This window comes from Diadema antillarum, unplaced genomic scaffold, assembly GCF_040938485.1.
Source record: "Diadema antillarum isolate AM-2024a unplaced genomic scaffold, OU_Dant_1.0 seq00000847_RagTag, whole genome shotgun sequence".
NCBI classification, from domain to species: Eukaryota; Metazoa; Echinodermata; class Echinoidea; order Diadematoida; family Diadematidae; genus Diadema; species Diadema antillarum.
The window spans coordinates 97650-122404 of NW_027271721.1; the positions used below are offsets into that span (position 1 = coordinate 97650).

A 24755-nucleotide genomic window follows, 5' to 3' on the forward strand; every position below is an offset into this window, starting at 1 on the left:
GTGTGTGTGTGTGTGTGTGTGTGTGTGTGTGAATTAATTTAAGTCTGGCCGATGCCAGAAACCGACACACCTGATGATATACTTTCAGTAGACCAAGCCCTCATCAGTGAACTTCCTAGAAAGCTGAACAATGCTGAAAGGGTGAAACAAGGTGTTGTAATTCGGAGATATTCGATATATTCAATATTCCGATGCAAGTAAGTCATACAAGTCATACACAAAACGCTTTGAGTGTATGTGAATGTGTCCAAAGGTCTTTTGTTATGTATTGTACATTGTGTTCAACACTAGATGCCCCGGACTTGATCGTTATAGCTTCTGCAGTTAAACTTAAACTTAGACTTATTGTTTTTGCTTAAATGTCTGTATGATCAAGAAAACGTATTGCATTTCTTAACAGAATAAAATGATCCAACTATCTCTTTTCTTATTTTAAACAAATAAAGAGAGTTGGACAAGAAGATTTTCGTTATCGTTAACGTAATCTGAGAAGCTTAATTGTTCGACAATTTGTTGGAATCTGATTTAACTATTCATATCTGTCACTGTCTGTAGGAGACGGTGAAATAAGCTGCTGTCAACTTTTTGTAAATTCAATGGAATAACAAAATGTAACATGATGACGTTGATCAACAAGTTATAAATGTTATGAACGAAGGGAAGTACCAGTAGTAGCATGTTGTTTTGCATTCTTTGACTAAAGGTCAATTCAAAATACATCTGTCCTCGCTCAAACTTCAAATTGTTTATCGACTTGCACATTTGACGATAATTCCGAGGTTCGTCTGTCAAATGCGGTGATTAAACTAATTTGACGGGGCGTTCAGTTACGTAAATTATTAACACAAGTTCCACGCCGTTCCCTGGCAACGTAATTGTAGAAAGGCTTAATTACGACTGGAATTGACACAATCAGGTAGAAGATGGTATGATTTATTAGTCCTAATAGATCCATGGGAGTGATCACTCCGGTCTGTGGTCCAGAGTCTCAATTTTTACCCCGTGAATCGTTGAATTTGGGGTACTTTTGCTCCGATTGTCATCACGGTCACTATGAAGCGGACGGTGAAGAAGCTTTCAGTTCTTTTCACTTGTTGCATTTTCGACATCGTTTACGGATTGGTGGAAGGCAAGATCAACGTGACTTTAGGACTCCTGTCTCCGTTGGAACCGGCATTCATAACGACTGCGCAGATCAAACCCGCCATCGACATCGCTGTTGAGGCTATCTACGACCGAAGTCGGCCAGAGATTCGGCCAAATTTCACTCTGTCCGTTGTCACGAACAACAGGGATTTTGGTTGCGAGGACGAGCAGATCAAAGTCATCGCTCTGGCCGCTTACCTGTATCACGTCAAGTACGTGTCCGCCTTCATCGGGCCCCCGTGTGGTCCGGAGACGACATCGGCTGCCGACCTCGCCGAAGTCTACAACCTTCCACTCATCACGCCTACCATCCCCTCCCTGAGCTTCATCAACAGGAGGACTCGCTACCCGTATCTCACAAGAACCGCCTACGAGGTCCGCAGCCTCACCGCGGCAATAAAGGCGTTACGCAAGCATTTCAATTGGAACAACTTTGCCGTGATTTACCAACAAGGTTCGGACAATTCGTCGATATATCTGTTTGATTTTCTCATACCAATATCTGAGGATGACGACGCCACTCAATCAATGGAGCTTATACCTATCGATCCACCGCTGACCCTGGACGCCGTCTTGCAACATGCCATCAGAACGAATACGAGTAAGTACGTTCAGTGATCAATTTAAGCGTGTGCTGCATAGGGCAGCGGCCTACCACTTTCATGTCTTTACATGAAACCCTGATCACTTTAGACATATTACATGAGCCTATCATTTGCGGAAATAACTTGATTGTTGTCTCTCTCTTCTTCTTTTTCACACACGTCTGCAGCAAGAGACGATCTGCAAAAGCGTTAGAAATGAAGCCGTGTTACTATTCAGCCAAAATGATTTCTTCATTTTGAAACAATATGGTGTTGATATGTAACCACAAATTCTTCAATCACTCTAGGTTCATTCCGTGATCCGTGTTTTCAAAATCTACAATTTCTCTGCAAGGTCATAAGTTGAACAAGTTCATGAATCTCCTTTTTTTTTCCTTATAGGCTATCGTTCGAATACTATAATTTCTCTTTGTTCATATGAGCGGTCTTGTCGGAGATATTGTCTGGTTAAAGAATATAAATATAACATATTATTTAAGCAAGTTCTCTTTTAGGTATCCGATTTACTATAACAACACAGTCATAGGACCTAAGTATCACATGCGCTTATGAAATTAGCATATCTATTGTAAATGAGTTGTAGCGGCAGTTGAATCAATTATCGCAAAACATCGCTGATGATTCAACTCTACTAATCATAATCAATATATTCAAATTATTGTTGTGTTTCGTACGAGTGGAGTGTACACCAGTCCTTTGTTTTGGTTATATTCTAGCACATGTGTGAAAATTTATTAATGAAGAGACAGGAAAAATATGCGTTTAGCACTTGTGCGTTGCCAAGCAAGACGATGTCGCACTTTGTGTCCCAAGAATTAAAGAGGCACTGCCATGATAAACAGTCTTTCATTGAGAAGTTATGATACTTTCAGCAACTTGACAAAATAATACCTGTTTGATAATGAAGCTGTAAAAGAAATCGGAATTTGGTGATGATATAGGTAGACCAAAAAGTACTAGTATTAGGGAGAGGGATATGTTCTTTCGCCATTAGTGTATGTTTTGTTTTTGTTTTAGTGATGCCAGAACTCTTACACACTACATTGATTTTGGATGATATGAAAACGTAATTGCCATTGAAATACTAAAAAGACAAATACATCAAATACACCTTTAACCTAATGAAATGACATAAGTGTATATTGCATGTAAAGAATATAGTTCTCGCATTGACAAGATGAAGTATACATAACATGCAAAACTGTCAAACAATCGATTTGTGTCACAAATTCCTTTCTGAAAAGTACAGCATTGACTTTGTATTACTTAATAATACACGCCGTGTCAAAATGTAGCATTTTGCCATACACATTGGAAAACTATGATTCCATGATACTCATGAAAGTATGCAGTAGTATATACAATCATTCGTCATTGTCCGTGGTCTTCCTTCGGATTAGACATTGATTACATATCGCTAATATCTCTTATCTGATACATTAAAACCTTGATAAATAATTTTTGTGTTGCTACATGTTACTAGCAACAACCTTTGCAACACTTTTTTTAATTGGACTCTTTATTTGTTGCTTGCTGGCTTGCGGAAAAAAAACACAATCAACACATACACAAAATGCAATTCGCTTGCTGTTTCATGTTAAGACCATGGAGCTGCATGTTCTGAAGATCCATGTTGAGATTGAGGCTTAATACACTAACAAGTCCATTTTAAGACATTCTTTTAACGACCCAAAGTTACCACTAATCTAGAGAAGGCCCTATCACTGCCTTTTTTTTCACATAAATTGTTTATATGTTCTGGTAGAGTAAATGTAGGTTATTATTAAAAGTTTTTTTTTGCGAATAGCTAAAGACAGAAGGGGTCAGAGGAAGAGGACATCGTACATCCTTGAGAGGGATGAAAGTATTGGATCAATGATGAATGAGGAATACTCGACAAGCCCTAATGTTCTGTGGTCATAAGCACACTGTTGATGACTTTACACTGTACTTATGGTGTTCGGGGAGAGGTATTTGCTCTCTTCCACTCGTAATCTAAATGTCGAAGTGATACACGAATAAGAAAAGGGCACTTCCCGCAATTTACAGGAGCTCGTAATGACGAGGATGTTGGCATCGTGTGTCAAGAGTTTGGCAAATACAATGATGTATCTCTTCTTTGGGGACATCGAGTATGGCGTCCTTGGTGCTGGGGACGATTTCATGTCTGGAAACCACTGTCTGACCGGAGTTAGAAGATTCCAGTGGTTTCCAGTGGTATTTAGACGCAATATCTGTAAAAAGAACACATTCTTTCATATCGGCGACACCATCTATCACTATGATTACGGTCATCCTGGCTTTGCTCTTGCCTTCTACGCCAAACTTTCTCAGCCCCGTTCATCTCCTACCTGCCATCGACATCGCCTTTGAAAGAGTGAACGATGACGTACGTGATGGAAGCTATGTTAACTTCACGATGTCGTATGTGCTCCGGGAAACCGGTCCCAAATGCGGTAATCGGGTGATGGAAGCACCAGGAGTAGCGGCAGAGCTGTACAGGTGTTACGACCTGGCTGGATTCCTTGGCTCGCCTTGTAGTTACGAGACGGTGAGTGTGAGTGATCTCGCCAGCTACTGGAATCTTCCCGTCTTGTCGGGGGTGTCAATCTCGGCAGACCTCAAGGATAAGATTCGCTTCAGCACCCTCACTCGTACGTCATTCAGGGGGCATGTTCTGGCAGACGGAATCGTATCGTGCTTACAGGCATTTCACTGGCGTCGGTGTGCGATCATGACTGAAAATCTAGGCTTCTTCGACATCACATCGCACGCGATCAAGCAGCAGAGCCGAGCTGTCGGCATTAAAATGAAATATACGCCCCTACAAAGATACAGCACGTTGTATGAAGCGCTGCAAATTGCTGCCAATTCGTCAAGAGGTGAGTTAAAGTAGAAAATCCAGATTGTGAAAATGGCACAGAAAGTGGTTGATTTCATACAGAGGGATCTTCTCTGGCAGTGTGAAGCACTGATATACGACGCTGTAGACGAGCGACCATTAATCGTCTTCTTAATCATGCATGAGGACTGTTTTATCAATATCTAGTTCTCCTAATGTGCAAAGAAGGCATTACTGTTATCGTTATAGTTATGATCAATACCAACAAGTAAACCTGATCTGGGAGTCGTAACATAAGTGGAGTTAATCAAACTTTGCCAATGGTACAGTCATTGTGAGATGTTAATCCTATTCTCATTGGTTTATTTTGAAGAACTAAAAGAAAAAAAAACTGTAAGATGCCTCCTCGATTCAGTTGCGCTAAAATCCTATTAAATACTGCTTGAAGTGACACACTTCAAGCAGAACGTCAATCGGAGATGAATGCCTCTAACTCTCCTATAAACGAAAGTCCTACTTTTTTTAGGTGAGGGTATGCAAAACGTCGAAGAAAGCTGGGCGTGTCAGAGTTTGTACCTCTAACTGACAAAAACATTTTCAGCCCACACAAGACGGCACTGAGAGCTTCTCACACTCTCAGACACTTTCTAAAACATTATGCAATATCAACGGATTAAACATGTGAATGCATTATTGTAAAACAATTGCACTATGCATTATTGTCAGACAAACTGCCGAATTTGAAAAGTCCTTGACTTTAACTGTTTCGTGTGTCTTTTGTTTTATTTCGGGTTTTTTTTTTTTTCTTGCTTTACGTTGATGCTATATGTAATGTGTCTACTGGGAAATACGAAAATAGTGATTGTGATTTCAACCTTTAATTACCGAAATCAAAGGCATTTGTATAAGCATAATATATTTTGTTATTTTCGTATGGCATGTGTCTAGTCTTTACTGATCATTGATGGTCATCTTGGGCAAACCATGAGGGGTCAGCGTCATTCACCGGTTTTTCTGGTATGGATGTTTGTGTGTGTGTGTGTGTGGGGGGGGGGGTTAACACCGTGCTCTTTGCGAGAAAATTAAGTGGGATCATTTTTGTGCGTGAGTTGTGTCTCCCTCACAAATGGAACCTCGATTTTATGTTCCATCCGAAGGGCTGTGTTTTTGTTTCTTACAAGAGGAGATGGCATTGTCATACGTAACATTGCTCACCTTGACTCAGCAGGACTTGACTCCGTATTAGTTGATTCAGGGAGGTGACACCTCCCTGGTTTGCAAGGGTGACGCGCTACCGCCTGAGCCACCTCATCGCCCTTACTGCGCGATCAGCCAGAAACGGACAGTTGGTGTACTCAACATCTAAACTACTAAATGGTCACTGTTCGGTGTGCATGTCTTTCAGACATGATAACGAAGTTTTCCAATCATTGAATAGATTGCAACACTTACAGACTAATTCATCGATCTAGCCTTCAACAATACTTTTGTATGTATCGAACACATGAGATTTTTCAAACTCATTTCTCTGTTCCATTTGTTATAATTTCACAGATTTCCATGGTTTGCCAGACTTAGATATCATGACTAACGAGTGTCAAATGGTCTACAAAGGAGACTGATTGTTTGCAACGTTGATGATTCTTTTTTTTTTGTTTCCTTACTTAACCAACACAAGGAAGGAATGAGGTATGCGTATGAATTATGTATAAACCTATATATTGACATTTTTTCGATTTTCTAAAAACACAAGAAAATTATGGTAGTAGATTATAAGGTCTTACCTCTGTACTTCATATCATAGGAGCTTTTTGTTGTTGAAATGTTAGTATGATTATTAAATTATCTTCTTTTTGTTTGTTCTTAGAAATACTGCTGAATTAGTAATGTCTATGCGTCATCACATCTCTGACGCGTGAAGTATAAAAAGCGCATTTCTAATGCCATTAGCAAGTGTGGAATAATATTAGTACAGGTTTCCATCCCTGGCACTGTAACTAGGTTTTGTCGTTTTAACTGATTAACGAAACCTTCTATGCGCCAGACCAAACCTGAGTGACAAAAATCTTTAAAAGAGAAAGAAGCGCACGGTTTCCGTAGTTACAGCTACAACGAACCAACAAGACGAACATTGTCAACATCACCTTGTACGTGACCAAATGAAAATTGTCCGGCACGTTTTCCGTTCGAGTGTTGTTATTAATTCATGTCTCGCAAGTCGGTTTGCTTTACTTGCTCTACATTTCTGATTCAATATCAGTCACTATCGTTACTTCCCATTTCCAGATAAGGATAGTTAAAACAAGGGCAAGAAAGGGTGGATAAGGCTTTTTTTTTGGGGGGGGGGGGGGGGGTGAGTACATTTATTCAGGTTTCTTTTCTTTTTCTTTTTTTTTATCTATGCTCCGACACACAAACTGCACTCTTGAAAAAAAAAACTGTGAGGGGAGATAGGCATATGCGTAAAATTCATAAAAATCATTACACCTCTCTTCGTTTCTTTGGCCTCTCCTCGTCAAACGTTCACTGCTGCGAATACTGCAGCAAAGCAAGTAGCGAAGAAATCTTGATCATTACCATTTCCTAGTTTGTTGCCATTACTGTTGTGCTTAATATACTTTAAAGGTTTGGACATGATTTCTATTCTGCTTGGGTTTTTGCTCCCCAGCATTCCTAATAAGATGAGCTATATTCATTTTTTGCCCGCCGTTGACATCGCAATGGACAAAGTCAACGGCGCTGGGGCACTTGGAAAATACTTTAATTTTACTATGTCATATGTGCTCCGCGAAACCGGTCCCATCTGTGGTGGAACCACAATCACGACAGCTACTGGGATGGCGGCAAATCTTCACAGGGACTACCTACTGGACGGTTTTCTGGGCTCGCCATGTGCAATCGATATGGTGAGAGTAAGCGAACTCGCCGCCTTCTGGAATCTCCCAGTCGTCACCGGTTACCCATGCCCGGACGTCGGAGACAAAACTCGATACCCAACGGTAACGCAGGTGGATCTTGAGCTTGAGGTCTTAATTGCAACGCTCAGACAGTTCGGCTGGATGAAAATCGCCATCATGGCGGAAAACACCGACTTCTATTTTGCTTATGGAGCACAGCTATTCCTGAAAGAAGTGCCCGACCTTAACGTTACTTCACTTTGGTTGTTTGACAAGTTGAGCGATATTCCTGAAATTATCGGAAAGCAAAGCGAGTTTGCAACAAGTACGAGATCTTACTTTAGTAACTCCCAAGGCAACTATTCTCGTTCTTTACTCAGAAGTAGAATGTAGTTGCATTTTCTTGATTATTGGTAGTATAGGGAAAGATGTAGTCGTATAAGCTGTGATTCAACATTCAGCGAAGGAAGTACCCTTGTATCCTTGATTCAACCTTCCATAAGGATCCCCTCGGCAGAGCCCAGAAATGAGGAAAACCACCGACTATTAAACTGTTACAATGTAAAATCCTTCCCTATCTCCTCCGCTGATAGCTATGCCGACTGGCTTATTATCACGTCATGTACATTGGTTTTGATATCTACATGTACTATCCCCCTTCTGCAACATAATTGTACTTCTGCTGGATTACCAGTCCTCATACATTCATTGGGGGAAAGAATTTAGTTAGGTTATAGAATGATTTAGAATCTGTGTTTTTTATCTTGTTCATTTGAGTATCTCATGTAATTCAAGGAAAGAACGTAATCTTCAAAAAAGAAGAAGAAGAAGAAGAAGAAGCTATATTAAAGGTTCATGTATTTGATGAGTGTGTGAAAGTTTGTGAGAGGTGCGTGTATCGAGTGGACAGCAGAGGATTATTTTGCTCATCTCTTGCTGAAAGGATACGTGGAAAATTATATCCCCTTTGAAATCTTGGTCTTTTTAAATATTGATATAGATGTATTTCATTTGCGCTTAACGGTGTATGGGGTGTATGTGAACAGATGGTAATGCTTCAGCTGTAATTAACCCTTTATGACTATTTTTGTTTTTACTTCGATTGATGTGCTGCATGTTTTGGTTTTGTTTATAATATTTGTTATAATTATGTTGATATTATTTGTATGGACCCAGTGGAAGACCAACTATGTCATGGTGACAAAGCTGAATATGGGCAATCCATCCATTTTTTGGATTGTGTCGTGGACTACGATATTGTACTTTACCATATTGTGAGAAAATTAGTCAAACGATCAATTGTTAATTCGTTAATTTGTCAAATTTCATATCTTGTAGAAACTTACTTTACACCTGACTATCTGTCTATGTTTTTACTTCCTTTAGATTCTTTTTAATCTTATCTTCTTCTTTTTTTCAAGACACAGACCACTGAAGAAGTTACCTGTATCTGTTTCTACCTTGTCTTTCCTCGCCTTATTACGATTATGCAGTAATCATCATCGCAGCCAGGGGTGAGGTGGTTCGGGAAACCATGCTGCTGGCCTACGACATGGGTCTCATCAACGGTGACTACGCTTTCATCAGCATCGAGCCTTTCAGCAACACGTTGGTCTTTGGAGACGATTCATGGAAACAGGTAAATGTAGCTTTCAATTACCACTTCAAGGAGAGAGAGAGACACACACACACAGACACACACACACAAACATACCAAGAGTCATTATATGATTGAATTTTCCTGAAGACGATTTAGATATTACATTTGATTCAAAACGAAATAAAAAATAGGCTTGATTAACATCGCTGAGAACTTACACGCTATCCATGACATTTAATCCATGACAAGTTAAATCCGTGGCATTTGTTGATCAAATCTCAGATTGCGCTTGGAGGAGGCTACTTCCTATATCAATGACGACCTGTCTTTTCAAAATTTAAAAGCATCTTATTCGCCACAATCCAAGTCTGGATTAAAACAAAATTAACGAATAATAGTATTTGTTTTTGAAATCATCAAAATAGTTTTCCGTCTTGGATGAGTTTCCTCTAATGGAGCACATTTCATTTCATTTTGTTTTTCAAATCCGAAATAGTGCCAAATTACGATATAAAAATAGCAATGATAATTTTGTACAAGCAGGGGTTTGAACGGTACATGATTTTCGTTCTTACATTCAAAAGTTCAGAATGAGGTAAAAATGGAAAATGCATGATTTATACGGAGTTGGTAGGCTTCAAAAAGAAAGAGTTCTAATCATTATTGTTCTAAGGCGAAGAAAGCCATGCTTATTGTCATTCTGATCAATGCATTAATGCTAAACGACAAGCACCTGTGTAAGATTTTCTTCTGTTTCAGCACGTACGTTGATAGTCATGTATAAAGGCCTATTAGCCACATTGGAGGACCTGACGTATTTACATCAGGTACCGTTAATCAAAAATGTTAAAGATTTCAATCTTTGCCAATTCTCCCCAAGGGAATGACAGCAACACGTGGCTGTTTTTCAAGCAAGCAATCATAATGATGATATAACAACAGTAATTATAAATGAATTACGTAAGTATTCATTGCGAGTAACACGAAAATTTCTAAATACTTTACAAAAGATATACATGAAAAGTTTGATTGCATAACAAGTTAACTCCATTCTTGTTAAGTTGACATATTTGCGATGAAACCTACTTAAAACAAAGAAAGAAGAAAATATGGAACGTTTTTACTCATAACTTCAAAAGCATTGCTTGTTATACAACAAAGAAAGTATCAATGAAATGTATTTACTTTGCTTTACTTAAAATACTCAGCTATGGCGCTTAATCCGTTTGCCATCAAGCTCTTCATGTTATGATTGTATAAAGTACATGATTATACAATACAGTTATTATCATATATCATATAATCATATGATATTATACATAAACTTATAACAAGTATTTGAATTCAATTTCAATAAATTTTAAATTGCAATATAATAATACAGTAAACATGTAAGTAAATCAGAATGCCATCACGAGCATTCTATAACAATGTGATCAAGAATAAAAAAAAAACAAATCAGAATTAATACTGCAACTAACTTAATAAAACAATGATGATGATGATGGTAATAATAATAATGACAATAATAATAATAATAATAATGATAATAATAATTCATTTAGAAGCAAATAACGTGTGCAGCATTGCCGAACCACTTACATGTTATTCCATCAACTCAAAATGTGCATTTCATCAAGTAGATTCTCAAAAGAGCATTTTCTTTCCCACATTTATCCTGGCTCAGCTGTTGCCTAAATCAAAAGCATGATCCAGATGCTTCTTCATGTATCATTTTCATTCGACCCTTTCCTGTCCAAATCTATTTCTATTCATTGCAAGTAAAAGTAGGACCGACCGCTGAGGCAGATTATTGACGAGAAAATGGCAAGTATGTTTCTATGGCAACCAAACCATTCAAACATATTTCAAACTTCCCGGACTGACATGAAAGAGGAAATTCAATAACAAACTGTATATACAGTAAAACCGGGTTGCAACTTCGATTGAAATTATGTATGTTTAACATAAAGGACATACCAAACCGAAATATGCCTTCATTGATTGCTGTTGATTCCGTATCAATTTCCAGTGGCGCTTCAGAAATGATCTGCCCCAGTTTCGAGTGGTATAATCAAGAGTTCGTATGGACGAAGAGCTCATCAATCATGTATTCCTTCCAGTTTTGACGGTCGAATGTCTCCGGACAATGAATCATAATTTCGCTGTCATGGTGGCAAACGCGTGAAAGGAAGAAGCCAGGAGTAAACAAGGCGGCATTTGAGTGAGATAAATGAACCCAAAAGTCACCCTAAATTTTCATTTGTCTTCATCAGTGTCGCAACTCTAAATGATTCCGTGAACTTTGGTTTTCATTTTCTGAAACGCAAGCCCCGGTTCCCATGCACGTTAGAATCCGCACAATTAAAGACTACTTTGAATTATACCAGCTACAGACATGCCGTGTCAAAAACGAAATAAAATGTAAGAATACAATGCTGTCGTGCTGTTTTGATTGATTGTGATTTGATATTCTTTTATCGTAATAGAAGATAATGCAGCACCATTTAAAGCACTAATTGTATTGTTGTTGAATTATTCAAAATGTGTTTTTGTACAATAATTTCATTAAATATCATTTCATTCTACGATTCTTTCTGTGCCAAAATATGTGCCGCCTGGTTCCTTTATAAGGACATTGCATTTCTAAATCTGAAAAAGACTTGGATTCTGGTATTTGAAATTATGAATAACAGCAATTTCGTTCACAACGTCTGGTGTATGTCACTGTCAGCAGAGCACTAAGTGAAATATGAGTGAAAGTATAAATGAATAAATGAACTTAACAAATCCGTAGTTATCTAAGTAATGTCTTTTGTCTTTGTTTATGGCACACGTTTCGTATGTGTGCTATAGTTTCACTTCAGTAAGAGAGATGTTTGTTGCTCTGTCCTTTACTTAGATTTGTACATTACAATCAGTATTAGACACAAATACACAGCCACATATTATACACTAGCACTCTTTAATATCAATACCTTCATGAATGCAGACATGACCACGTTTACACTCATGCTCTGTGTATATCCCTGCAAACACACACTAACATTAGGACAGACAGAGACACGCAGACACTTTTTTTATAATTCTTTATTCGAATTTCGTTCAATTTCATATCACAGAAACAGAAGCGTCCACAGAAACAAAAACAAAACATCATACAAAGACAAACTGCATTATATACAAACATTGAACAAAACAACGTCAATCTTACACTATATGAGAACAAAATGCAGTAACACCAATATTGTGCAAACTAATGTCAAACTTACATTGTAACTCTTTTAACCAAGGAAACGAAATCCGCTTCTTTTTTTTTGGAGAAAAACTCAGGAACACACTTCACACGCACACACACACGCACACACACACACACACACACAGACACACACACACACAACCCTCGTAGAACGTGCATGCGCATGCCCACCCATCCCAAAAAAGGGGTGGCGTTCTGCATGATTTTCATCACATTCCATGCAATGTATTTTGTATTCGTTACCAGAATGATGGCAGAGACGAGGATGCAAAGAAAGCATACGAAGCCTTGCTTACCATCAGACTTTATGAACCCACCACTCCCGAGTATCGTGAGTTCCAGAAGGAACTTGAACGTCGCGAACTGCGGGACTATAACTGGACCAGACCTACTCCCGACCACGTGAGTCTGTAGGTTTAGATGTTTTAGATAGGTATTAAGACAGAGATAGCGAAGATATTACTTCATACTTGGATTATTCAATGTGTGGTTAGAAGGTGTTAGAGTAAAGTATCATGAATTTCCAAGGTTAAACTCTTTCTCCCCAAAATACCGTTCTTACTATGACTGAAATGAGGTGAACTATACTTCAACGTAAAAGAAGGCAAAAGGTGATGACGGAAATTGGGACAACGCTGTGTAGGCCTACAGATTCTGTTATCTATAAAATCATTTTCAGTGTGTCGTAACTGCATCTTATCAACACACTTATTTAGTGTCAATATGATTAACAGTACGTATTACTGTACATAACGTATAACTTTGGATAATATTGCAAGGAGATGTATCAATGAATACGTCAATCATTTCAACTTGAATTATTCCGACAGTAGTCCACTTCAGTTTGTATGACATTAACAAATGGGTCCTCTTGAAATATTAATGTTTGCTGCTTTTGCAAAGTTTTGCAGGAAATTTTCAAGGACATCGAATACTTAAAATGCTGATAATATTTATCACGATTCATTATTCTTCCATTTTGGGTCTGGCCAGAACAATTATTTCGCCAGTGCGTTCCACGATGCTGTCATTCTCTACTCCCTGGCCGTCAACGAAACCCTGGCCGAGGGCGGCGACATCAAAGATGGCTATGCGATTACCAGGAAGATGTGGAACCGCACGTTTGATGGTAATGTTTCCAATTGAAATACACCTGTACCTGAGAAAACTACCTACGACACATGAAGATCATATATCTTAAGAACAAAGATCAGTTATAGCATGTTAAAGAAACACCTCTCATGAACTCCAGAAACAAGTTTATACGTAACTGAAGTGGAATCTGCCGCTTTCTCTCTCTCTCTCTCTTTGTTGTGTAGTAATATGTATATATATATATATATATATAAATTTCTATCTTCCCTAGACATTACCGCGCCTGTTGTACATTAAACGAAGTCGTAAGAAATCGGAATGTAAACATTGACGACAATGAAATTAATAATCTTTTTACAAAATGAATAAAATCGATGTAAATGAGGCACCTATGACTAGAGGTAAATGATACGAGCTGCAATGATTGCGTCTGTTTAGGTTTGACGAGAATAAAGCTAACGACATTTGTCGATGATTTGTTAAAGGGATTTCTGGCAAGGTGACGATCAATAGTAACGGGGATAGGGATGCTGACTACTCTCTGTGGGACATGACGGACACTGAGAATGGGACGTTTCAGGTTGGTACCTTTATGACTGCTTGTATTTATTTGTTTATTTTTTCTTAGAGGATTCGTTATCTCATTAAAATTGGATTGGATTGGATTGATTTATTCAATGATGAGTAACGCTATATGCCCATAGCACGAAAACAGTCGTCGACCTTACTATTCCTCAGTTGGGAAAACATGACTCGGAAACCTTCATGGAATAATAGAACGCAGAGTATATACGACATGGAAAGAAAATAATTAACGATCGTGTCTGTAGTTGTTTATTTGTGTTTGTTTATTTCGAGTTGTGCTTGCGGAGCGTTGTCATGTCCATACTGCCCTGTCATAGTAAACAGCGTGAACCCAGCAATGTATTCTATCCTTAATTATAGGCGTAGACCTATGGATGAAATAGAAATGCAGCGAAGAAGGCAAGGGGAGAGAATTGAACAATGACTACAACTTATTTTGTATATTGAATGTCGCACTGAATAGCGTGTTTCTGTTGTACATATGCTCGTAAACAGTGACTGTATATAACTGTAATAATCACCTTACTGTAGTAATTATCAGTAGGTTTCACTGTTAGAAAGATTGTCACTCGCCAAATAAAAAAAAACAAAAACAAAAACAAAAAACACGCCATCATGTTTGATTCTCATGCAAAATTTTATTTCAGTGACATCTCCGGCCACGAGTTATTTGCATTACTGTTCTTAATTAAACATTATTTTGTACATCAGGTCATTGCTAATTACTACGGAGCGACAGGTGTGTTTGAGACCACGGACGTGGAGCCGAAATGGCCCGGAGGAGCCACGGGACCACCTAAAGACACCCCTCCGTGTGGCTACAACAACGAGCTCTGTCAGCCGGGTATATGTGCCTTTCTTTCGATTCCCTTATCATTGGAGCAAACTCTGTAAATTCGCTGATTAGGAACACGATTTAGCACTTACTTTATTTCAAACATTTGCAATAAAGGAACAAAATGTCAATGAAAGCAGCAATGCATGTACCTTTCTTGTACCTCAACTACGCTCGACCTGTTGAAATTAATGTGCGACTTTGTAATGACTGTTTACATCCTTAGACCGTTCTGCTTTGATGTGAAACGTTACCATTTGTCGTTCTTTTGTTGTTGTTGTTGTTTGTTTGTTGTTGTTGTTGTTGTTGTGTTGTGTTTTTTTTTTTGGGGGGGGGGGGTTCCGTTTGCTGGATGTCCGATAATTTTGTGACTATTTATAGCATGATATATTTATGACATGATATTCTAATGTAATCCATAATTTTCTTTTTGCACCGTAAATCCTGGGTCAAATTGGAATCCCAGCAAGCTCGTACATCCTTTCATGTGTTTTACACGTTTTATCTCCTTCAGCCAGCTGGGTTGCATGATTGAGTACTTTACAGTGATGAGGTGGTCCTTTGTGAGAACTGTGCTTACACAGCAGATTGTACCATGGGTAATATCAATGACGATAATAATGATACTATTAATGATAACAATGATGATGATAATAATAATAATAATAATGATAATAATAATGAATAAATGGTAATAAGAATGATAACAATCATAAATATAGCCGTCGCTTGGATGATAATGACGATATAACAATAATAATAAAAATAATCATTTTCATCATTACTGTTACAATCTTTACCTTGTATGTACATTATACCTTGCGTCGATCCCTTCTGAAAGGTCCGCTAGAAACTATGCCCGCAAATTAATAACCAGAAATTAATACTAAGAGCAATAGTACAAAATATACTAGCAAAAACATTGCTACTGATACCACTACTACCAATACTACTAGTACTGTTCTTATGGTCATCATTCTGTGCTTGTGACACAGGCCTACCCGTGCTTGGGATTATCGGGATAACAGCGGTCGTGGTCATCGTGGCGGCGTTGTGTGTACTGGTCATAGTTTACAAGTAAGATGAGAACAAAACCACTCGGTGCTCATCAAGGTTCTTAATTGTGTTCTATATAATTATGCCTGTGTATTTATGAATATGCTTACTTGTCATTAATTTCTTTGGTTAGATATTCCATCACCTGCCGCCTTGGAAACAATACCAACATCTATTATTTTCGGCATGGTTTTTGTCTCGCCCACCGGAGGTGAAGGCGAGACTAAGGGATCCAAATGACGTCCGTCCGTCGTCCGTCCGTCGTCCGTCCGTCGTCCGTCCGTCGTCCGTCGTCCGTCCGTCGTCCGTCGTCCCTCACAAATGTTAAAGTTTACCTGCAAGACTCTCTTATGATGCATAACTTGGCAACTGTTACAGCAATGGCAGCCACACTTGGGTGATAGAAGCACTAGGGGTATCTTCATGTTATGGTGTTGTCGGAGGTCATGTGATGATGTCAAAGGTCATTTGAGGTCATATATTAAAGAGTATGTGCAAGACTCTCTTTTCTATGTTAAAGTTTACCTACAAGACTCTCTTTTGACAAATAACTTCACATAAGTTGCTTGGATTACAACCTAACTTGGGTCATAGATGCACTGGGGGTACCTTCATGTTATGGTGCCGTTGGAGGTCACAGGATAAGGTCAAAGGTCATTTGAGGTCATACGTTAAAGTTTACTTGCAAGACTCTCTTATCACACGTAACTCGACACATGTTGCTACAATGGCAATCAAACTTGGGTGATGGATGCACTGGGGGTACCTTCATGTTATGGTGCCGTAAGAGGTCACATGATAAGGTCAAAGGTCATTTGAGGTCATACGTTAAAGTTTACTTGCAAGACTCTCTTATCACACGTAACTCAGCACATGTTGCTACAATGGCAATCAAATTTGGGTGATGGTAGATGTCTCTTGGGAAGTTGAAGGTAACCACAAGGTCAAAGGTTACAGACAGGGGTCAACGAACTTTTAGGGCCCAATGTTAAGTTTTTAGGGCGCATTTCGTTTATGGCTCATTACTTTTGATCCCTTTGTCCGTTTGTGACCAAACTTGGATGGAAGATGTCCCTTGGGGAGGTAAAGGTCATCACAAGGTCAAAGGTCACAGACAGGGGTCAACAAACTTTTAGGGCCCAAAGTTATGTTTTCAGGGCGCGTTTTGATTGTGGCTCATAACTTTTGATCCCTATGTCCGTTTGTGACCAAACTTGGACGATAGATGTCCTTTGGGGAGTTAAAGGTCATTAAAAGGTCAAAGGTCACAGAAAGGGGTCAACAAATTTTTAGGGCCCAATGTTAAGTTTTTATGGCGCGTTTCGATTATGGCTCATTACTTTTGATCCCTTTGTCCGTTTGTGACCAAACTTGGATGGTAAATGTCCCTTAGGGTGTTGAAGGTCACCACAAGGTCAAAGGTCATAAGCAGGTCAATTAACTTCTGGGAGTTATAAAAGAATATTAATTCCTTGTACGCGAATGGGCGAGACACAATTTGGCGATTGCCTTGTATTTATATTACATCACTTTGATAATAGGGCGATTCTATCTTTAAAAATAATGTGTCGACTTATACTTCTTCGATTCTTCTCATTTGATTTCATTTCTAACAATACAAAAAATTTACATACACATCGTGATTCTGACTTGAGGTGTTATTCTTCGCTGCTCTTTCATATCTTCCAGTATGTTATTTCATATATGGCAAAATATATTCTTTATTGAGGATAACGTGTCATAGTAATTCTTTTTGATCAGCAACTATTTACATTAAATGTGGGCGTTACTACTTCGAGGGTGTTATGATTATAATTATGATATGCTCATGTCTTTCCCCCGTCCGGACTCCCTCCTCCTCTCGTCCAACCGTCCAAACTCTCACTCGAAGGAAGCTGCGTCTGGATGCTGAGTTGATGAGAATGTCCTGGCGAGTCAAGTGGGAGGACCTGATTTTTGAAGATGTCGGCAAATCCGTTGTCACGGCAACGTCTGGCTCACGACTCACGGCTTCTGGTCTCACCGGGGTAAGGTTGCATTCCTGTGTGTCATCTATATAATGCCCTTAGACACAATCTCACAAGTAATATACCTCAACACAAAAGGAAATCTGAGTATTAATTTTCGCGTGTGTAGGCTGCATTAGCTTACAGATCGGCATAATTTAACCCAAAATGTGAATCATGTCGAATAATGATAATAAAAATATATGTTGTTCATCATCCTCTGTCATTTTTTCTTTTTTAGCAGAGAAAAGAAAAACACAGGACTTGAGCCGAAATTCAGCTCATGAGTAAAATAAATTCCCAATTGCACGCTATTTTCATTCAATCCAATTCAGTTATACTCTATGTCCATCCAACAGCAGGTAATGCAGAATACAGAGTATTCATTTGATAAAGTACATTGTTTTTACAATTTGTAGGAGGTACACGTCATTAGGTGTAATACAAAGCATAACAATGTACAAATGAATGAGAGAAACAATGTGGGGCCTATACTTAGTAAGGATTACAAAAAAAAGGAAGTAAATATACCAATGAAAAACAGTTCTCTATTTAAAAGCTTAAAAGGTCAAAAAATCTGAAAAAGGTAAAAAAAAAGCTGAAAAGCTACTTAACAAGCCAAACATCACAGTGTACAAAGTAGAGAGACAATGCCCCTGCAGACAGAAGTATATCATTAGCCCTCCCGGTTACAGTAACTCTACACGTCATGTCAAAGGCGTTCAATCTCTATTCTATAATACATTATAAGTTTTATTACTACACACTGTACTATACAAGGGTGAGAGAGAAATAGTGACTTTTGAGATGTCTTTTTAGCTGCTTGAAAGACTGAAGTATAAGGCCCAGTTGGCTGATCCGCAAAGAATCTCACATTTTCATACCTCCAATAATTTTCATTCTACTGACGATGTGGTCTGGAATGTGACGTAATTACGTCGATTTTCTTTAAGGGAATATTCAACTCGATTCATGAGCGCCGGGACGCCGGCCAGCTGTTTGCATCGGTGGCAAGATATAAGGTATGATCACGTGTTTCTTTGTTTGTCTCAACGTTATCCCTAGCCTAAAGCCGCGAAAACTGTGATCTGAATGAAATGTATGAAAATTACCCTTTCTTACTAAATTATAAACTTTGATATTTTATCAACATTTTGTTCGACTTTCGAAATCTAAGAATGATCTCGATTTCACTAGAGTATGGTTTTATGTTATTCTTAAGTCTCTATCTGTGCTTGAATATCCCATCTCCCGGACGTTTGATTACTAATACCCTGCTAGGGTTACAAGCAATCTTCTAAAATTGTATTTTTGTATAACGTAACCAGCTGTTTCACCAATTGTATTTAGTACCTAGCTGAAGGCAAATTATGTTACATCATTAATTATCAGTGGACAGCATTAAGGTTGGGAGAGTACAGCTAAGTATGTCACACAAATACATGTTTACACACACACATACACATATGCATACCTATATGATTACATATACAATAATTATACATAAAACATCCGACATTTTTGACTCCCTATAATCTGTTGTCCCTTCACTTGTTCACCCTAATTCTCATGGTTCTACGCCAGCGAGGTACAATGTGTGTATGCATATACGTTGTATAGAGGAAGAGAGAAAACAATGATGTTGATTAAAAGAGGTATCGGAATTAGTGAATAATAGTTATATCAATGGCACTTCGACGCATTTTGAGCAGATGTAAAATATGCCTTCTGCCCCTTGACGTCAGGTAAAGAAAAAAATTTGTTCATGATTCGCTAATAACTATTTTAATTGCTCTCCCTCATAGAGATGATAATAAGAGCAAGTTTGCGATGTATAATTTTCATGATGGACTCCCTTTTCTAACACAGGGTCGACTTGTGATGGTAAAGCGCATTGTGAAAGGCAAGATTGAACTTACGCGCAGTGTGCTCATGGAATTGAGAAATGTGAGTCGCTCATGATCTTTGCATTATCCGTTCCTTCGAAATGAGAGAAAAATAATGTCTAGTGCTACCCGAGGAGTCGATGATAAATTGTCTTTATTGGTACTCAGACGCATTCATTTCCACCCGATGCCGCCATTCCATAAATGTCTGTTGTCTGGGTTACGTTTGAGATGTTGAGTGGTCAGCCCATCTTGGCAGTGCCGTTTATGTGTGTGTGTGTGTGTGTGTGTGTGTGTGTGTGTGACAACGCTTGATTGTGTGACACACACACACACGCACGCACACACGCACACACTCACACACAGATATATACATACATATACATACACGCCGTGGTCATAGTACTAGTAGTCTTATCATAGGTTTTTGAATGCATTTGTCGCCCTGTCCCTTCAGATATGCCATGTATGATGACCATCTTTTGCGAGTCCATCCTCGTCGAGTCAAATTTATCTTAAAAGCTGATGATAAGTTTCCTAGTTGTAGTGGCGAAATTTTAACTCAAATTTTCACTGTAGAGAGTTACATTGGCATTAATCAAACCGTTCTACAGATGGCATCATACAAAATAATTCCTTGAGACTTAGTTGGAATATTAACATTAACTTTGCCAGGTGCCCTGGGTCCCTGAAACAAATCATCGTCAGCCTCATCGTTACAAAGAACATGTTCTATCTTTTTCCTCTGCTTTTTTTTTTCACGCTTACCTCACCGCTCGCTGTCTCGATGGGGTTAAAAAATACAACAACAAAAAAATAAAATACAGATGAGGAATGTGGAACACAGCAACGTCGTTCGTTTCGTCGGTGCGTGCCTTGATCCACCTAACCAGGCTATCCTCACGGATTACTGTCCCCGGGGCAGCTTACAGGTGAGAGCAGCCCCGTTCATCTCGTGTCAATTCAGCGTACGAACTACTGCTACCTTATTATTTGTTTGGGGAATCCCTTACAACAGACAAGCGATTTATATAATTATATTTCGTTGCGACAGTGCTCTTTTCGTAAAGTAAAAGAGATGGTGAATGTAAATCCTCTGGGTGGCAGAGCAATATGAGAAAATAGATGAAAGCGCAGTCGTAAGGCTCTTTATTACCCCAGATGTGAATGAAGCGGAAATTAGATTCTCAGGTCTAAAGTTTGACGACATTAAATCACATGTAGTCTCCACAGCTGCCAATTTAGAGTTGGACCAATGAAGTATTGTCGTTATGTTTGTCTGTAATGTTGCTGTGCACATATATAAAGAGATATATTTCATTTCTTAATATTATGATCATATTATTTAGATATTCTTGTAGAAGCAAGTTCTTGTAATATGTTTTACTAACCAAAATTGATTCAATGATTTATATGTTTAAAGCCGATGTTAAATTCATTCTTCTTACGCTGAAAAGAAACTGGGTCTCCGATAAGTGGTTGATTACGGTCAACGTTTCCTTTCGGGGATGCATCGCATTCTTTTTTAAAGGGATCGTACAGTTTTGGTTGAGACCTAATTTCAGGTTTCTAACATTTTTGGTGAGATAATCAGAAACCTTATATGAAATATGAAAGAGCATGTAATTCTATGAGGAATTCAAAGTTATTTGATGAAAATTGGTTTTGAAATGGCTGAGATATCCAAAAAAAGAGCGATTCTAATAAAGTGTGGGACCCACACTTTATTACGATCGCTTTGCTTTACTTTATTTTTGAATGTTTCAGTCATTCCAAACATGATTTTCATCAAATAAACTTTGAATTCCTCTTAAACTGGTATGCTCTGTACTATAAGTGTTTTCTTGGTATCTCGCAAAAAGTTAAAGCCCAATTTTCATCTCCACCAATACTGTACCATCCCTTTAATACTGACAATCCGTGTACAGTCATCTACGGAGAAATGATTAATGTGAACACTTCTGAAGAGTATGTCATATATTTGCAATAACACCACATTTTATGTTATGAGAAATTTAGTAACATTCGCAATTTAAACATTCCTCACGTTTCCATGCTATGTTGGTGTTTTACTTTATGCAAGGACGTCTACATATTTAACAAAAATAAAACTTTGTGACAGAAGACGTTACAAAATTTATTTTCACTGTTATCCCGCACACTGAAACCACGATAGTTTGATAGTTCGACGTTAGTTCGAGGTTAGTTCTTCCCGTATATCCACTACGTTGGTTGAACTGATACATAATCGAATATACTCTGTAAGTAAACGAGATATTTAACCATTAATGTCTGATGTATTATCCACTGGTACGTTTAACAGAGTTTTCGGCATATCTCTCATAAATTCAATAAAAATGTGCCACGTACGTACAGCCATTATTGATAAGTCACATATCGTACTATCTTTTCGTTGAAAGGATATTCTAGAGAATGACCACTTAAAGCTTGACTGGATGTTCAGACATTCCCTTCTCATGGACGCTATCCGGGTAAGAGTAACATCGCGCTATTTTTTTTCTTTTCCTGGTAATATTCAATTCATATGGAAGAATAAAACTGGAAGTTAGTCTTTCGTCAGCCGCACCATACTAGTCATTTTCTTACAGTTCCTCTGTTCATTCAACGTTTACATAATCATATCAGTACATTGGAAGAATCATTCCCACATTCAATAGTCCAATCGAACGCTAATTTTGCTTCTTGACTAGTGCAGTGAGTTTTACATTATTCTGTCCTACACGTCCTAGGTTACATTGCACCAAACTTTCCTGATTTCTCCTGTCCGTCTCATTTAAGTTTGAGATAAAATTCACCTGTTTTTATCAAAATTACAATATCTTATAGTTCCAAATGTATAGCGATGTGATAAGAAATATGATCCATAATGTGACATTAGCGTTGGAGTTTTTATTAAGAAAAAAAAAGACTCGACCACACCAACAGCAACAGGTGGAAAAGAACGATTTAGGATCGTCTAGGAACTCCACCTTTAACTCCACTCCTGAAACGCCATCCGTCAACTTCTCTGGTAGGAGGCATGTCTTAAACTGTTGTCGACCTTTCGTCCCACCTGCAGGGCATCAAATATCTCCATGATAGTGTGATAGGTGTCCACGGTCGATTGACCTCGTCAAACTGCGTGGTCGACGGCCGATTCGTGCTGAAGGTAACGGATTTCGGCATCCCGTCCCTGCGAGACACACCCCGGATGAACGACAACAACTACAGTAACTGTTTTCTTTCCTTTCATTTCATTTAATTTCAATTTATTTTCATATTTCTCCATGAAATAAAAAAGATTATTATTCGTAGTATTACTTTTAGTACCGTGATTTGATAATTTACCTTGTTATCATCATCATTACTACTATTATCAACATTGTCACTATGGAAGTCCTGGTACTATAATGTCATCATTGTTAGTTTATTATCACCATTTTCAGTTTTGATGGGAAAGGAGAGGAAGTGAGCAAAATCCAACAAGTATCCACAAACACTTATAAACATTAATCATAATCAAAGAAATCCTCTCCTCATTAAATATGACTGAAGTATGATTTTCATGATTCCTTTAAAAAAAAGAAACTGAACGTGCTGTCAACCAGAGTAAACAAAAGATAGCAATTTACTTTGTTATAAGACACGTTGGCAAACAAGTAGCAAAATTTTCTTACTCCTCACACTTTTCACCTCTCTACTTTCCATACTTCTCTCTCGACCTCACATTACCCCCCCCCCCCTCTCTGTCTCTCTGTCTCTGTCTCTCTCTCTCTCTCTCTCTCTCTCCTTCTCTTTTTTGTCTTTCGCTTTTATTGTTTCAAGGCATTTTCCCCTATTTCTTTCTCTATTTCATCTGTGTCACATCGCAGGGCTTTTGTGGCGCGCTCCCGAGCATCTCCGCTACCCTAATGAGCCACCGTCGAAAGAGGGCGACGTGTACAGTTTGGGAATCATTATGCTGGAGCTCGCTACACGGTCAGGCCCGTTCGAGGAGGAACGTAAATACATGGACACGGAGGGTAAGTTTGGCTAGCCAGATTACTGTCGATAGAACAGGGAAGATGCAATAAGGATATGTTACTTTTTGGAGTAAGAAAACAAGAGAGAGTTTATTCGTAGCGTTGCCTTTGACAAGATATAATTATGATTATACATATTTTTTTATTTATTTTTTTTTTTGGGGGGGGGGATGAAGGGTGGAGGTAAAGCAGATATGCACTCCTTTAATTCAACAAGCTAGAATCAAACAATCTATCACGACGTGCCCACATTGCGACCGCTTTACGACGGATTCCTCTATTCCACAACAACAAAGAGCAAATACAGTTTATGCTGGAATGGTAAAAATCAGTGTGCCTACACTGCACTAGAAGAAGTAGAAGTAGAAATAGTGGTAAAAGTTAGTGGCAGTAGGTAGTAGTGGCAGTAATAGTAGTAGTAGTAGGCCCTAGTAGCCTAGCTATTACTACTACTAGGGTCTACTACTGCCACTAGTACTGCTGCTACCAATAGTACATGCGAGTATACAAGTTATTAGATATGTGGTAATGTAGTAACAGTTACAGCATTTGAGATGCATCTGTTATTGCTGCTTGTCGATATAACTGTCAAACGATTACGATCTAAAAGTTTGTAATTTTGCCGTGATTCAGACATCTTGAAGCGTTTGAGGGCCCAGTCATCTCAGCAGCAGCCTTTTCGTCCGGTTCTCCCGGAGACAGTCCGGAGCCCGGAATACAAGAGCCTCATGGCGAAGTGCTGGGAGGAAATCCCTGCAGACAGACCCACCATTCACTCGCTGATGACTGCCTTTAAAAAATCCAAGTAAGAACTGATAGTAACACGTTCATGATTTTACCATATCATATACACTTTTTCCAATACCATTTTATTCACTTCCATTGAAATGATATAAAGAAAATAATCCATTTGGTATTACT

At 38.5% G+C, this 24755-nt stretch overlaps 1 protein-coding gene across 1 annotated transcript in view; it reads left to right on the forward strand.

Moving 5' to 3' along the window:
• Positions 1–1053: 1053 nt before the first annotated feature.
• Positions 1054–24755, forward strand: part of LOC139740335 (atrial natriuretic peptide receptor 1-like) — a 30584-nt gene continuing 6882 nt past the window's right edge. Inside the window, exons 1-15 of the mRNA XM_071650929.1 lie at positions 1054–1747; positions 8984–9129; positions 12596–12751; positions 13343–13478; positions 13930–14024; positions 14741–14873; positions 15860–15941; positions 17812–17965; positions 18904–18948; positions 19796–19873; positions 20640–20744; positions 22233–22304; positions 22892–23042; positions 23685–23834; positions 24468–24639. Of these exons, the coding sequence (XP_071507030.1) occupies positions 1054–1747; positions 8984–9129; positions 12596–12751; positions 13343–13478; positions 13930–14024; positions 14741–14873; positions 15860–15941; positions 17812–17965; positions 18904–18948; positions 19796–19873; positions 20640–20744; positions 22233–22304; positions 22892–23042; positions 23685–23834; positions 24468–24639 (2369 nt within the window). The remainder of the gene's footprint in view (positions 1748–8983; positions 9130–12595; positions 12752–13342; positions 13479–13929; positions 14025–14740; positions 14874–15859; positions 15942–17811; positions 17966–18903; positions 18949–19795; positions 19874–20639; positions 20745–22232; positions 22305–22891; positions 23043–23684; positions 23835–24467; positions 24640–24755) is intronic.